This window comes from Chiroxiphia lanceolata, chromosome 11 (genome assembly GCF_009829145.1).
Source record: "Chiroxiphia lanceolata isolate bChiLan1 chromosome 11, bChiLan1.pri, whole genome shotgun sequence".
Classification (NCBI taxonomy): Eukaryota; Metazoa; Chordata; class Aves; order Passeriformes; family Pipridae; genus Chiroxiphia; species Chiroxiphia lanceolata.
The window spans coordinates 21,383,602-21,399,515 of NC_045647.1; the positions used below are offsets into that span (position 1 = coordinate 21,383,602).

General features: G+C 51.3%; 2 protein-coding genes across 2 annotated transcripts; one reads left to right on the forward strand and one right to left on the reverse strand.

Annotated features, from left to right (window-relative positions):
* Nucleotides 1–1,296: 1,296 nt before the first annotated feature.
* Nucleotides 1,297–10,393, reverse strand: MKRN2 (makorin ring finger protein 2). The gene is made up of 8 exons (XM_032698719.1): nt 10,299–10,393; nt 9,492–9,620; nt 8,038–8,183; nt 6,998–7,302; nt 5,447–5,661; nt 4,309–4,419; nt 2,262–2,406; nt 1,297–1,745 (listed from the first exon to the last, which is right to left on the reverse strand). The coding sequence occupies exons 1-8, from the start codon at nt 10,322–10,324 to the stop codon at nt 1,605–1,607; spliced, it is 1,218 nt and encodes a 405-aa protein (XP_032554610.1). The 5' UTR covers nt 10,325–10,393; the 3' UTR covers nt 1,297–1,604.
* A 72-nt stretch (nt 10,394–10,465) lies between these two features.
* MKRN2OS (MKRN2 opposite strand) lies at nt 10,466–14,541 on the forward strand. Its single transcript, XM_032699070.1, has 4 exons — nt 10,466–10,662; nt 10,901–10,950; nt 11,673–11,835; nt 13,836–14,541. The coding sequence occupies exons 1-4, from the start codon at nt 10,466–10,468 to the stop codon at nt 14,080–14,082; spliced, it is 657 nt and encodes a 218-aa protein (XP_032554961.1). The 3' UTR covers nt 14,083–14,541.
* The last annotated feature ends 1,373 nt before the right edge of the window (nt 14,542–15,914 follow it).

Here is a 15,914-nt window from a genome sequence, read left to right on the forward strand (position 1 = left end):
CCAGATTAAGGTTCCTGCCTTTTGCCTCACACCCAGGAGAGCTACCTGGGTGTTCCCACCTAACCCTGAAGGAACATTATCCACTGACCTTGGTGTTCCGTGGCTCTTCCCCTCCCCGATGGATCAGGACTGTGACCATCACTGATCCATGGACATGCAAACTGCACCAACCAAACCTCAGCGCTGGATCCACATGGGGTGAGATCTTTCTACTTTGATGCTTCCTTTCTCTTTCTTTCTTTCCCTTATACACTTTCAGAAGTGTTATTGTTATGCCTTTATGTTGCTATATTAATATAGATAATAACCAAACTGACTCCATCCCTGCTTTCCACTTTAACTGAAGTTAACCCTACATATAAAATAAACCCTACATATATATATATGCATACACACACACACACACACACACATATATATTTACAGACACTGTTCGTTCATTGTGGTTTCACTCTAATCCCCAGGGATGTATTTAGAGAACCTGAGCTCCCCTCCCCTGCAGGGGCAGTAACAGCTCAGGTGTGTTCATGCTGTGACTCAGCAGCCACTTCACCTGTGTCCAGACACAATTCTTAGTTTAACTGCAAAGTTCATGCAAATGACTGAGCAGAATTAACTTTGTGTGTCAAATTTCACAATCTAACTCCCTTTGCAGCACAAACATGAATGCCATTTTTAACAAAAACAGAATTCAGTAAACTCTGTTCACTCAGCAGAGATGTGCCTAAATCCCTCACCCCTGCTGGGCCTCTGACATCACTGGTCTTGCTCTGGAAAAGGCAGATGGAGACAGAGAGCAGCTGCAGAGCCACTCCCAGTTCTGGGGCAGGACGGTGGATCTGATTACTGACAATACCTTTCTCTCATGCTGCAGTTTCCAAGCTCCAGTTTGTGCTGTAAGTTCAATTTAGCTCTGCCTTGTGACACCAGTGTTGCTCTGCTGGAGTTTCTGAATCAGTGCAGCTGCATTTGCTTTACAGCAGCTGCTCCAAGAGCCACTTCTTGCCTCCCTGCACTTCAGTTTGCGTAAAACAAGGGTGGGAACCCAACTGGGACTGTCTGGGAGAGCCAGGCCTTGTCCAGCCCCACTCCCAAGACATCCACCCCAAGAGTGCAGTAAACTTTATTCTGAACTCTAGGTACTGTCTGAGGTATAATGTATAAGGTCTTAAATCTCAGGTCTCCTTTTTAAGGAGAAAAATGTACACTAACCATTGTTCCCAGTGGGTTTTGTAGTTATACATTTAGTTGATTTACTGGAGAAAACAAAAAAAAAGCACCCAAACTCTATTTAGCAACAGTTTTTACCAGCTTAAGCTTTACCTGGCACTGTATTTACACTACCACTCAGCTCACAAGACAGCATATGTTGGGCCAGAGAGGGAGAAAACCCTCTTGCGATTAAGGGATTTTTTTTTTCCATGCAGTCAATTTATTTTTTTTAAATATATTTTAGTATTTTTGTTGCCATACAAAAACTATCTGAAAACTTCACCGGGACTGCACAGTAAACCACAGGGCACGTTTGTTCTACCTGTGCTGCAGAGAGTAAAGGCAAGGCTAATAAATAGCTGCACTGCTGTGGGTGGAGGGCTGTGCTGTGTTCACTGGGCAGCAGTGGGGTCCTCCTCAGCCCCTGAGAGGTGCATGAACAGCTCCCCCAGCTCCGTGACCTGGTCCGTGCCCGGCGCCGCCCGGCTCTCCCTGTCCTCGATAAAGTCCCACAGACGCACGGAGTTGAAGAACTGCAACAGAGAGAGATGTGCCTGAGCAGGAACCAGCCCCAGAGCTGAACTCTGCCTTGGCAGCCCTTCCTCAGCAGAACAGCCCCGAGTTGGGATTGCAGAGCTGGGTTTGTGTGGTGAGCTCAGGGTGATGACCCCTCTCTGCACAAAGGGGGAGTGGACACAGCCAGCACCAAATGCAGGCCAGAACGAGTTTCTGAGGAGGCTTTAAACCTTTTTAACTGCCCTTAGGGCCACCTCTGTGCAGGCACATGACATGAGCTTTTAGCAGTGTGGCTGAAAGCTGTAAGGGCAGAATTGCTGCGAGGAAAGGTGTGCCCTGAGAAGGACTAGCTGAAAAAATAAAGCAAATATTTTGCTGTTAAATGAGGTGCGTTTTCCTTCCCCTAAGAACAAACCTTTGCCCCAAGGGGCATTGAGAGGTGCTTTTTCCGCTTGTCCTGCAGGGCACAGCACATTCCCAGTAGTCCCTGCTCCCCGCAGGGGGTGCCAGAGCAGTGCCCCAGCGTTGCTCACCCGCACTGTGCCCTCGGAGCTCAGCTGTTTGCGGGGTTTCTCGGGCTCAGCGCGGGTGCCGTCGGGGTATGCGTGGAGGTACAGACACTTCCCACCAAAGGGGCACGTCCCCTTCCCTTGCTCAAAGTACTTGCAGGGCTTTTTCCTGATTCAATGAGAAGAGAGAGTTACTGCCTCCAGCTGGGGGAGGAAGGAGCTGCAGCTCAGTCCCCAGACTCAGCCTTAGTGATGCTCCAGTTCTCACACCCAGAGCTTTGACCTCCCCTTCCCTCAGAGCAGCCAAAACAGAGGGCAGAGATCACTGAAAGCAAACAAACACATAAAAAACCAGCATCATAAATCAAACAGACAGTTTTTCTAGGATATCTTTTCTCCTGCCTTTTCTACCACTACATTTTTAAGAACCAGTTCCCCTTCTCATCTCCTTTGACAATTCTTTGTTAATTTATGTTTCCTCATCTTCGTTGTTCAGCCAAGGTGTCCAGGCTGCACAGCAACTTCTCACAGGGTTGATCTTTGCACAGTTTGTACAACAGTACCTGGGGGGGGGGGATTGTTCTACAATGAAAACAGCTGAAGAGGAAACTACAGGGAAAATGCAACAGAACTTGCTAATATGAAAATAGTGATGGAACTGATTCCTAAGACATAGATACAGTCTATCCAATAGCAACTACATGGAGCACAAAGATCAACCCTAACAAACAGAATACCCAAACACTCAAACAGGTTTTTCCAAACTTCCAGGTTTCTTGGTCTGACTTTTTTCATCCTGTGTTGGCCTGACCCCAGCTCTTGGCTTAGACTCCACTTCAGCAGCATCTTATTAGCATTTTTTCATTCCACCAACACCAAATCCTCAAATTAAACTAACTGCCAAGAGCTCTATCCATAGAATTTCTGTACCAAAGACATTTTACCCATAACCTGTAACATATTAGTCTTAGCTGAGCACTTCAGCAAAGCCTCTTTTTACACTCTCTCTTATACAACGGTTGACAAGAGTCAAACTTGACTTCCAAGACCACCTACACCTCTACTGCAGTGGCACAAAGGCTGACCTTGCTGGGAACAGGGCTGTTTAAAAACTGTGCTGAGGCTCTGGAGCACAACTGACCACCTCAATCCAAAGTCTTTAGGAGCTAAAATAAACCAAACCAGTGATGGGGGATTGAAAACAACCCCTACCTGAAGAACTGCAGTTTAAGTGCTTAATTTCATTGAAATATTTTGCCTACTAGAAGACAAGATGCTGGGTTAAGTGTTTCATGGAGCAGCACTGCTTTCAACTCTTCTGCTGAGCTCTACGGGTCTTCAAGCAGCTGAGAAGCTGCAGCCACAGTAAGATGGGTCTAAATAAGGCCCATTTTTTCCTGTACTCCTGTTTGAAGGTGGATGCACATCACAGAATAAAGCTGCAAACCATCAGCAAAACAGACCAAGCTCACTGGGGTCAGGCCCAGCTCTGCCTGCTCACCCTAAAAACAGGGAGCAGGAGATAAGAAATGGTATCTCCCTGCTCTGTGAACCACAAAGCCCTCACACATCCCAGGCAAGCACAGCTCTGCAGAGCCACTCTAGCACTGCCCTCTCCCCGTGCTCCCAGTATCCCTGTTGGACAATATAAGGAATGCAGTCCTGGAGTATCTGCCATTTCCAGCAGACATTACAAAAGCTCCATGAATTTTTATCCCATATTGCAGGAGACTATTACATTTTCCTTCCCTGTTTGTTCTCAGTAACCAACAACATTCCGGGCGATTGTGTCTGAGGGATAAACAGAAGCCACGTAAAGCCAATTTTGGCAAGTGAGCTGAAATAACTTCAACACTTCAGAGCACAGTGAGGTTGAATAATTTCTGATCTACAATTACAGGCCAGACCCTTTCATGGCAGCCGCAAAGTTAAGCAGAGGAGTGAGCAGAGATTGGGAGTTCTCTGGACAATGGGCTGGAATTACATGAAGTTTAGAAATGCAGGCTCAGTGACTGACTGACCCTTCGTGCATCTAAAGAACAACACACAGAGTATATGGTACTGAACTTACCCCACTCCCTGCTTAAAGGCTTCAATCAGCTCATTCTTCTTCTCCTGCTCCTCCACCCAGTACACACTGGGGATGACAAACTCGGAGATCACTCGGCACTCGGGGCACGACCTGAACAAACCAGTGATGCCTGTTACCTCTGCTGCTCCCAGGAGGGACACCCTCCCTACACATGCCAGCAGCAGCGTTTTCCAAGGGAGGGGGCTGGTCTGTCACTCTGAGGCAGCAGCTCCTTCTCCCATGCTAGCACAGCACACTTTGGGGTGCATTGCTTTGGAGTTTCACTTAAAATCATCCAGCTCAGTGCAGTCAAGGCTCCTGTTTGGTTCTAGACTTGAACAAAAGCAACAGGTATTTCCTCAATGCACAGAAACCTGTATTTGCCAATCCCAGCAGATCAGCAGAAACAAACTGTCACTGCTCGGTGAGTGCTGCAGCCCTCCTGCAGCAGGAAGCCAAACCAGAGGAGAAACACAAATGAAGGTGTCTCAGCCTTTGGAAATGCAATGAGCTGACATTCACTTCAATGAAAGTTGTAGTAAAAGTTGTGCAGAAAAGTCTATTTTGGCAGAAGAATGAAAATATTTCTTTTCCTCATCGTGTTTGTAAACTTAGGAGAGAGATATGCTCAAAAAAGGAAACTGATTGGATGTTTTAAATTCTCTCACCTGAGGAGGAACATGTTTGGAATACATTTTTTATTAAGCTAGAAGATGAAGGCATTTACTCAGACACAGATAAAGTTGTGATTAGTGGGACCTTTACCTGGAGTAAGCCACAATTTAGAGAAAAGTCCCATAATGAAGCACCTACATAGGAAAAGGAGCTGCTGTTCTTGCACACAGGTCACTGTGAGGGGCAGAGGTTAATGAGGTCCCAGCTGCTCCGGACCCCCATGTCTGCACTCTGCCCCAACAACATGGACAGGGCCAAACTTTTCCCACATAGGGCCAGAGCATTAAGTGAACTGTTACCCAAGGACACCCCAAGTGTCCCGCTGCTCTTGGAGACAGCTCTCATAGCCAAGTCCTGGGACTGGCCAGCCCTTGAGCTCTCTGTTCATATTTCCAGCTCCAGAATCCCCGCTCAGTAGTTTCCTTTGAAGCCCCTCAGTGGCAGGGCCCAGGAGAACACTCACTTGATGATGGGGTTCTCAAACTGCTTGGCACATCTCCACTGCCGGATGCAGGACAGGCAGTAGGTGTGGGTGCAGTTGGACAGGATCCCAAACCTCCTCTCCGAGGCCGATGGTTTCTCGTACACCACCTCCATGCAGATGGAACACACCTTGTCCTGGCTGGCCTGGAAGGCAAAGGCCTTCTCCATGTCATGCTCAAACGTGGCCATGCACATCTGTGGGGGACAGAGGTCAGTGTCAGTGCACTCCCTGCCAGGCTGGGACAGAAGTGTCTCAGGAAAGGGTCTGTGACAGCAAAAACACACAACATTCACTAAGGGCATCACTCCTACCCATCATCATCATCATTTCATTTCAAGAACATTAAATCCAATCACTTATTTCAGCCTTCAATGTTCTCTGCAGCTTCAGAACTGTCAGAAATAAGGATGCCTGAGCACTCTTCATTTACCCCTTTCTGTATCTCTCATGGAACAGGTATTGAATCATTTAAGGCTTCAAACGCCTCAAAAAAACATCACATTGAGGGTCCAGAACAAGTGCCACACTCAAGTCGTTACTCTGAATATTATTAAGGCCACATTCACTCACTGGATATTAAGTTTTACGCAGTTAAGGCATTAGGCTCTTATTTCAGGCTTTCCTCCAGCACTTCTCATCCCCACAGTGACAATCCATAACCACAAGGTGAGCTGCTGCTCATACCTGCACAGTTTTACCTCTTTACTTTTCAAAGGTCTCAGGGCTTGAAAAGTAATATAAATTTACAAGACTTCAAACTTTAATCATAATGACAAAGGACACAAAATAATTCCCCATTAGTAGCACGTCTGACTAGTGCAGCTCCTCATCCAGCACACAGCTCTGCTTCTGAGAGCATCAGTACCTGGACACTGACCCAGGCACCAAGCAGCTCCTGGGAAGAGGGAGCATTCCTGCAGCAGCACATCTCAAAAGTACACACAGAGTGCACAAACCCTGAGCTTTTTAACCCCTTAGATTCTGCTCCTGCTCCTCGCTAGCCCTAATGTAAACCTGGTAGCCAGGAAGAGGAACGAGCAACCCTTCAGCCCATCCTTACCCAGCCAATGCCTCACCAGTGCCTGGAAGTTCAGCTCCAAAATCTTTGTGCTCCCTCCCATGTGTCCCCACTTGCCTGTGCCCTGGGTCCAGCCCCAGCCAGGAGCAGGTGCCAAGCTGCCCCAGCAGGGCCATCCCAGAGTACAGCAGCCCCAGCTCCTGTCCCAGTGTCTGTGACGTGCACCGAGGCACCGGCTGACCCGCAACGGGCATTCTGGTAGAGTTTCAGTGTGCTGGGAGAGGGCTGCAGGCCAGTCGCTGACAGGGATGGAACAGGAAAAAACGAGGTGATTCCTGCATCACTGCTCCCAGTTAAGCCCCAGATGCTTGAACACACCACTATTAGAACCATTCTCTAGCTGGATAAGCAATACAACGGCAGCTCTTTGGGACTGGCTCTGCTACAAAACACTGTAGAGCCAACACCCAGCCCTGCAGTGAGCCAAGCCCCCCAGGGTGCCCTGTCCTTACCATCTCGTGGGCCCTCCTCTGCTCGGGGTCGTGGGGGTGCAGCACGTGGAGGCCGCAGATGTCACACAGGTCCCCGTGCAGGTATGGGCAGCGCTCCCCGACGGGGCACGGCCCCCGGGCCGAGTAGGGGCACAGCTGCCCCCCGGCCCCGCAGGGCACCTCGGGCCCAGGCTCTGCCAGCCCACTGCAGATGGCCTCCAGGTACGAGTGGGGCTTCACCTCCAGGCTCTCCGCAGGCTCACTGCAGCTCCCCCTGTCGCCGGGGGCCCCTGGCAGTGGCTTCTCCTCTCCTGAGCCGCACAGATCTGAGGGGACAGAAGCAGGCACTGCATGGCCCAGGGCACTCCACAGCCTCTCCTTCCCAGGAGCAACAGCTGCGTTTGCTTTTTTAAAGTTTTCTTCTCAATGAAATCTCATCTCTAAGCCCCTTCTGTTCACAAATCACAGGAATGTTCCCAAATTACCTACTGAAAAGTTCAATTGTAAGATTTCTTCAGCTGCTTTCTGTTTACAAATACACTAAAAAAATCACAGAATCATTTAGGCTGGAAAAGACATGTGAGACCATGCAGTCCACCCTGTGCCCGATGCTCACCTTGTCCCCCAGCCCAGAGCACTGAGTGCCACGTCCAGTCCTTCCTTGGACACCTCCAGGGATGGGGACTCCAAACCTCCCCGGGCAGCCCCTGCCAATGCCTGACCACCCCTTCCAGGAAGAAATTCCTCCTGATGTCCAACCTGACCCTCCCGGGCACAGCTCGAGGCCACTTCCTCTTGTCCTGTTGCTGATTGTCTGGGAGCAGAGCCGGACCCCCCCTGGCTCCACCCGCCCATCAGGGTGGACAAAATCCCTCAGGGAGCTCAAAGCCAGTCCCTCCACAGGCCACTGGAAGGGAGGACAGGCACGAGTGTTCTGAGGCAGGAGACTCCATCGGGCAGGAATTCTCTGTAGCTGGCCATGGAACTCAAATAATCAAAGGAGGACACCCCCCCTCCCTGCCGCCCAGCCCCAAGGACAAGCACGGCCCCCTCCCACTCACTCCTGTCCCTGAGCACCAGCGTCCTCTTCTCCCTCCTGCTCCGGGTGCTGGGGCCGTGCTCCAGGGGCTGCCGGGGGCTCAGGGGGGCAGCGGGGGGAGGCGGGGCCGCGGCCCCGCCCGGGGCCGGGAGCTTCACGTGGTCGTACCTTGGACAGAGAAGGGGGTCACAGCCAGCACAGGCACTGGGGGCAAGCACAAGGGCAGCTCAGGACCGTGTCCAAGGGGCTGAGCCTCCGGCAGGGTCCCAGCCGCGTGTGTCCCTCTCCAGGGGCACCGCTGGCCCCGCACTGGCCATGGCGAGAGGATCTTGTCACCCCCACATCTCCCCACTCCCCAGGCAAGCAGCACTGGCCCTGTGCAGGAAGGAGCCACAGTTCAGCACCTCCTGCAGGCAGCAACACCCAGACCTTGTATTTCCCCACCACGGCAGAGGATGTGGAATTTCCACACTTCTGAGTTCCTGAAGGACTCAAAACGTCCAGTATAACTATGGAAACACCCTCCAGCAGCAGAGCAGGAGCATCCCGGGCAGTAAAGGGGCTGGTCCACTAAAGCCACGGCCATACCCAAATGCTACAATATTTTTCATGGGAACAAAAATATTGCCCATCTCTGATTCTGGTGCTGTGCTGAGGACCTGCAATGCCCACAGATACTGAGTGGCCAAACTCCAGCAAAACAGCTGGATCAGAACCAACCCCACTTTGAAGACTTTTGAGTGACACAGCCCCCAGCCATGTCCCACACAATTCCAGGGCAGCTGATGGGAGCTGTGGGAATCACTGGTGTCCAGCCCCCTGATCCAGTCTGGCACATGAACCAGGCAAAGGGAGGGAACTCTACAAAGAGATCCCTCTCCCAGGTGCAGGTACCTCTGGGAAGGAGCCCTGGGAAGGAGCCCTGGGGCACATCCCTGCTGTACCAATGTACCAACATCAGCCCCCACACTGTATTTCCCAGAGCATTCCTCAGGGAGTTTTAACACAAAGGCTCCAGGGAAAGGTGTGGAACTGCTCAGCTTTCCAAGGGGGCATGAGGAGGGGGCTCCGAGGCAGAGCTGGAATCCCAGGAATTGTAACTGGGATGTATGTAGAGGTGGCTCGAGCATAACAGCTCCCAGGCTCTCCAGGGACATGGAGAGTCCCTCTCCCCTGCTGCCAGAGGCCATTCCATGTGCAGCTGCAGCCCTGCTTTGGGCATCCAACAGCTCTTCCTGTGGGGAGAACTGGATGAAAAACACACCTGAAACCTCAAGTTTCACTTCTACAGAGTAAAACAATTGCTGAAGCCACACCAGAGCAGAACTGTACTGCTGGATCCAAAAGCTGGTTGTGGCTGTGGCAAAGCTCGCGTTCAGTGACTGGTTTAACTGCCCTCGTGCTCCTGTCCCCGCTGTGCCCCCCAGGGTGTGGGGTGGGCAGGAGCGGTGCAGGGAGCCCGCCGTGCCGTGTTACCTGCAGCGGGAGCCGTAGGCGCACTGCCCCCGCTGGTAGTACTTGCAGACGGTGGAGGACTTGCTGGTGGACAGATCGTGTGAGAACAGGCACTTGCTCCCCTCCCGACACACTCCCTGCAGGAAATACCTGTGGGGGAGGAGACGGCTCAGGGCGGGCCCTGCTGGAGGGACAGCATAGAGCACCCCGGTTTGGTTAGGTTTGGTTTTCCTAACAAGATCACGGAGGTTTGAAAAGCCCCCCCGAGCCCAGCGAGTCCCCCCTGTGCCCGATCCCCGCCTTGTCCCCCAGCCCAGGGCACTGAGTGCCTTGGACATCTCCAGGGGTGCGGGCTCCAAACCCCCTTGGGCAGCCCCTGCTAATGCCGGGCCACTCTTTCTGTGGAGAAACCCCCCGGTCACTCGGACGGGCCTTCCCGCCCCAACCTCCCTGCTTTCCTGGTACCACGCCGGGGGAGGCGGGACAGGGCCGGGGGTGAGGGGGTGTGAGGGGCGAGCCGGGGGGTGAGGGGAGTGAGGAGAGTAAAGGGAGGTGTTGGGTTGTGAGCGAGTTCCAGGGGGGTGTGGGGGAGTGTCGGGGTGTGAGGGGGGCTCGAGGGGGTGAAGAATGTTTTAGGGGTGTGAGGGGGAGCGAAGTTGTGAGGGGAGTGTGGGTGTGTGAGGGGCTGAGGGAGTGCTCTGAGGGGGACCCGGGGGGTGTCCGTCCGGGCCGGGCCGGGCCGGGCTGGGGAGGCTCAGTTCCATGCGGGGGCTCCGTCCGGGACGTGTCCGCGTGTCCGTGCCTGTCTGTCCGTCCCCCCCCCCTCACCTGCACGTCACCTGCTTGGTGCTCATGGTGCCGCCGCTCTGCTCGCCCGACTGGCTCCCCGTCCTGCGCACGCGGGTTCCGCGGGGCGGGGGGCGGGGCCGTTGCTCGGCCCCGCCGCCACTGGGCGGTTGTTCCCGCCCGGACGCTTTAGGTGGAGGCGCGGGGGAATGGCGCTGCTGCGCGTGCGCCACTGCCGCGCGCTCCTGTACTGCCGGCGCGTGCCCCCGCAATGCCCCGCGTGCGGAGGGGCCTTGGGGGCCGGCGGGCTGCCCTCGGCGCCGGTCCGGCTGAACTGCCCCTTCCGGCACGGACACGGACAGCCCCGCGCGTTCCTCGTCAGGCCCACCCGAGGGTCCTTCCTGCGGTGACCGCCAGGGGGCGCCAGGGAGCTGGGGGGGGGGGAGGGCCGGGGGAAGGTCAGGGAATGGGGATGGAATAGGAATGGAATAGGAATGGAATGGGAATGGGCAGGGAATGGGCAGGGCTGACCCCTCCGGAGCGGAGCTGCCGTGCCCGGGTGTCCCTGCAGCCCTGCCCCCCACTCGCATGCTGGGATGTTCCCGAGGGACGAGCCCTCATCCAACACTCTGCTCCTGTTGCAGGGGGTACGACGGGAGCTCCGACCTGCACGTGGGGATCACCGATTCCCGGGGTAAGGACACCGTATGCCCAGAGCCGCCCCCTCACCCCCTGTGCTCCTGGGGCCGGCCCAGCTCGGAGCATCCCGGGCCTGGCACAGCTTTGCTGAGAAACCCTAGGGGGGCTGCAGGCACCAGAGCACCTCTGCTGGGCTCCTCCAGGAGAGGGTCATGGAGACCCTGGAAACATCCCCAGCCCAAGCATCTATCCCACCTTGCAGCAGACACAGCTCCAGTGAAAGTCATATCCCACATTCCACATGGCACTGGATGGAATGGACAGGTGCCTTCCACCCTGACACAGGGAAAGGAAAAGCCAGGCCTACTTTAAAGAAGTTACAATGAATTAAATATGGGTTTTGGTAGTTCTAAAAATGCCCCTAATTAAAAACAAACATTTTAAAAGCCATATTAAAAATCCTGCTGGGTTATCCACAGAGTAGGCCCAGCCTGCAAAATGTCACCTCAGGTGTTTAATTAATATAAAGATGGTCTAATTTGGGGGTTAAAAATGAAGTCTGGTTGTGCTTAAGTTGTTCTTGTTACCAAAAGGCATCTGAAACTCAGAGCAGGTTTTTGGTGGAAGCCGGGCCTGCAGTTCCTACTGGGCACTGATGGGAAGCTATGGTGTAACCAGCCTAAGAAAGAACAAGATTATGGAAAACTCACAGCTTTCATCCCAAAACATAACCCCCGAAAGGCTGTTTGTGCAGTGCCAGCGTGTTGTGTGTTGCAGGGGTGGTGTACAACTATGACCAGGAGGGTGTGCACAGGGCCCACTCGGGGTGGGAGCAGTGCATCTCCATCCCCCTGGTCCAGCCACACATGGTGGAGCTCCTGCAGCAGTGGGATAACCTCCTGGAGGAATTTTCCGAGGGAGAGGCCTGGCTTCCTCACAGGTATGTGGCTTGAAATGTGGGTGTAAAGGAGTTTTTAGTCTGGGATGATAAATGGGGCTGGACCCCAGGGTCATCCAGATCCTTGTGCTCCTTCAGAACACACATTTCCAAGGCTGGACAACCCTGTTAGCCTGTCCTGAACCTCCCTGGCCCGGTTAAACACAGCATTCTTCAGTTTTAAGTACAAACTTATGTGCTGGAACGTGAAAGCTCTAAAATGAGTTTATTTCAGGGAATTTTGCACGAAACCCCCAGTTTAATGAAACATCACCTACCTGCTGCTCAGTACAAAGGGCCAGGTGCCATTCTGGGATTATTTTTCAAGGTTTCTGCAGTTTTAGGTGTATTTGCATTTAAAGGCTGACCACGCTGGGATTCTTGCCCAGATCTGACACCCAGGTGACATTCTGGTTGTCAGTGGTGAGAAATGGGCAGCAGGCTCATTTCCAGCTCTTCTACCTGGTCCATAACATTGCTCTGGATGGGTAAATACAGAAAGGCGTCCTCACCCTTTGAACTAAGCTGGTGTGTCCCACCAAGAATATGCAGCCCTGAAGTGAATGCCCAGGTCAGACATGCCCTGTCACATCCCCACACAGCAGCTCTCCAGGGAAAGCCCTGGGACTGTCCCTGGGAACAGCCCAAGTAACACACAGCCTGCCTGGGCGCTGGGGGTGTGTCACTTCACAGAGCCGTAATAGAAAAGAAAACCCCCCACACCAAATCAAAAGCATTTTTTAGCAATTCTGTACATGCTGACTATAAATTTCAGACCTCATCCATCATCTCCCCAGACCAGGAGATGGAAGACTTTGATTTGGAATAGAATTTTTAGATGTTTACAGGACTTGTAAAGCCAACAGGATTTGTGTTACTTTTACAATTCCCAGTGCTTTAACGGGAATACTAAAATTGGCTTGGTGTCAAAAAACCTCACTGGCAGAAGGCAGACAGAAGTTTTCATCTCTTCTACAAGCTTTTCTTCACTTTTCTACCATCTCCTGACACAGTGACCTACTTTTTCCACAACTAGACCAGTAACCACTGAACTGCTGAAAACTCTTTTAATTAACTCCTCTGGTTTTCAATGGACAGGAACTGCACTAAACTAATCCTGTAACTCCTCTGGGTTCAGGCTGAGCCTAGTTCTGATTTTCTTGATTGCTTGTCATTTACTGGAAGACAATGTAGAACAGCTGCAAAGAACTGCAGCCACAGCCAGGACCAACAGCACCTGCAGTGACTGAGAGGAGCTGGCTCTCTTGTCTGGATCCAAAGACACTCTTCCCACAAAGGAGGAGCTGAGCTTTGTTACTGAACAGGAGCTCACACGTCACTTCAGGTGCCCTGAAACCAGGAGAGCTTTGAAGAGAAGAGTGAGCTCTGCTGAGCTGGGCTCAGGGTCACTTTTCATAGCCACAGCCCTCAGATCTTGCAGAAACCCCAAGGGCTGACAGGGAATCCTCCCAGAGACTCCCTGTGACAGCACAGACCATGGAGCCACTGAGAGCATGAGGCAAGGAATAGGTCACAGGGCTGGGGAGAACAAGGGACAGGGGTCAGGCACTTACAGGAGCAGCCTGAGGGTGAGGCAGGTGGCAAACAGGAGTCTGAGCAAATGCAGTTACACAGGAATAGGGGGAAATGCAGCACAGAGTGAGAGAGTGGAGTAAATGCAATCATTGAAGCTGTTAGTGGCCAACATGAAACATTTGGGAGAACCCAAGGAACATTCTGACAGTGACCAGATAAGTGCTGTAATGTCCTAGAACAGGGTAGCAGGTAGGTTAAAAAAAGAGGAAAAAAAAGGCAAAAGCATTTTAAATGGCTGTCACTCCTGCTCCATTAGCATTTCTATCCAGAGTTCCTGGGCTGGAAAGTATAGCTTTCCAGGTGATGAATGGAATATATTTAACCATCAGCATGAAGGGAAGCTGGGGATGGTTCCTGGGGAGTTCTTGGCTCAGTGGTAACTCTTCCTAAGGAGGTGTTTTCCCCAGGTATGACGAGCAGGAGCACAACTGCTACACATTTGCCCTGGCCTTCATCAACCACATCTTGAGCAGGCAGGGGAAACAGCCCCTGAGCAAGGGGGAGTTCACAGAGAGGTTCGTGCTCCCCCAGAGCAGAAGAGCCTCCAGGTACCTCACCCTGCACCAGGAGCTGGCACACAGGGACTGCTACATCGTGCCCCTGCCCAAGGGAGGACAGAGCAGCAGTGCTGAGCATGATGAGCTGCTGTACTGAATCAGCTGCAGCAGGAAACAGGGAAAAGCCTTAAGGCTCCAGATCTCAGGGGTTAAGGTACAGGATCTAATTAGTTAAAAACACAGGTAATTTTAACCTGAAGGATACTGACCTTGTTCATTTGAGTGAAATGATGTATCTATGATGTACACACTGCAGAGAGTTTCTGTGGCAACTATTCATATGCAAAAATGTTTTCTTATTTACATTCACTGTGTGCTCTGCAAGGACACTTCCTACCAGAAATCAAGACTGCTGTGTAATTAAGGGTTTTAGCAAATGAACTATGGTATCTTCAGCCATAGCAAACCAAAATGTTTTTTTTCCTGTCACATTTGATTATTGACGAATGAAAAAAGGGAATATGTGCTTCTGTGCTGCTGAAATCCAAATGCAGATTCACTACCTGCAAAGTTATTTTCCTCTGATTACTAATAAATATAACAACAAAGAAATCTATCCTCTTTGCCAGATACATTTAGTTTTCAATTTACATTTTGCACGTTTATTCTTCAAACCAAGACAGATGCTTAGTATGAAGAGATATTTTAGTGTCTTATCTGTTAGCAGTTGTAATAATCAACAGACTCCTCAGAATTTATCCTGGAGTTAAAACTACACAATTAAAAAAAATTTGAGTTAAAATGACAAAGTTCCTCCAACAGCACTTTTACCTGTTGTGCATTACACAGAATGTATGCTGAGCTCAAAACTGGGCAGTCCAGAACTTCGTGGAATTTCACTTCACTTACATTCTAGTTTAAGAAAATAATTTCAGCTTTTTTCCCTTCTAATTTTTTCTGAAGTAAGCTGGTTTTGGTCTAGCTGCAAGTCTTGTTTTCTCAGAGATGGAGAAGCGTTCATGAATGTTTGGGGGTTTGTTTACCCTTTGTACACACAGACCCCATTAACCCTGTCCCCCCCCGTGCTCTCCAGCTGCACACACCACATACACCACACTTCACACGCCTCCCCCTCCGTGTTCTTCCACTTCTTGCCAAACTTAAAACACCCACAGCATGAGTAGGGACAACCAGCTTGAAATGCACTGTCCTGCTGCTGTTGGAGACCTGTCCACCCTCTCCCAGTGCACAGCACAATCCCTCAGCCAGGATTTGGCTCACAAACAAATCCTGGTGTGCTGTTTCTGAGGCAGAATCCTCACTGCATTTAAGTACTGTATGTTAGGTGCTAAATTATAAATACAGTGGCAAATGATACAACTAAGTTATTTGATCCACCAGCACTAAAGCATGAAGTACAGTCCTCTGCAGCTTGAAATAAAATACCTTGACCCCTACACCTAACACCTCCACACCTGTTCAGCTTGAAAAAGCTTCTATGCAATTCACATTTCATTTTACATCCTTCCAGTAGGAGTCATATTAAATGAAAGCAAAGACAGGAGGATTTTCCACTTTGAGTTGTATGGAGTTTCCAGCATTTGTGACATGGCTCTGCAATCTAAACTGCCCAAATAAACATGATTGTGGGGTTGTGTTTGGTGGGAACAGGTCGAGGTGACACGATTTCTACCAGACAAGGAAAAGGTCTTGTGCCCAGAAGGCAAAGCCCCTTTTACAGGGAGTGAAACCAGCACAAAGTGTGTCACTCCCACCAGCTCTGATGCGTCCTCACTGTTGTAGCAAACGTGTTCTCACAAAACCCGAACAGCATGGGGAAGCCAGGAAGCCTAGATGGAATTCAAATTCCTGAATGAAGCAGCAAGACTTAAAAGGCAGCACAGTTGATACTGAAACCTCCTGGCTCTGCTTGAAAGCAGCTCAGAACCTGCTGGGTTGGTTGGCTGGTTTCTTTTCCTAATGTGCCTT

Excerpts from the sequence above, each read along its gene's own strand:
- MKRN2 (XM_032698719.1), bottom strand. The coding sequence starts at position 10,324 with ATGAGCACCAAGCAGGTGACGTGCAG. Across the intron at positions 5,662-6,997 it reads AGAGGAGGGCCCACGAGATG|ATGTGCATGGCCACGTTTGA; the intron begins GTAAGGACAGGG and ends TGTCCCCCACAG. Across the intron at positions 2,407-4,308 it reads GCCTTTAAGCAGGGAGTGGG|GAAAAAGCCCTGCAAGTACT; the intron begins GTAAGTTCAGTA and ends TCATTGAATCAG.
- MKRN2OS (XM_032699070.1), top strand. The coding sequence starts at position 10,466 with ATGGCGCTGCTGCGCGTGCGCCACTGCCGCGCGCTCCTGTACTGCCGG. Across the intron at positions 10,663-10,900 it reads ACCCGAGGGTCCTTCCTGCG|GGGGTACGACGGGAGCTCCG; the intron begins GTGACCGCCAGG and ends CTCCTGTTGCAG. Across the intron at positions 11,836-13,835 it reads GAGGCCTGGCTTCCTCACAG|GTATGACGAGCAGGAGCACA; the intron begins GTATGTGGCTTG and ends TGTTTTCCCCAG.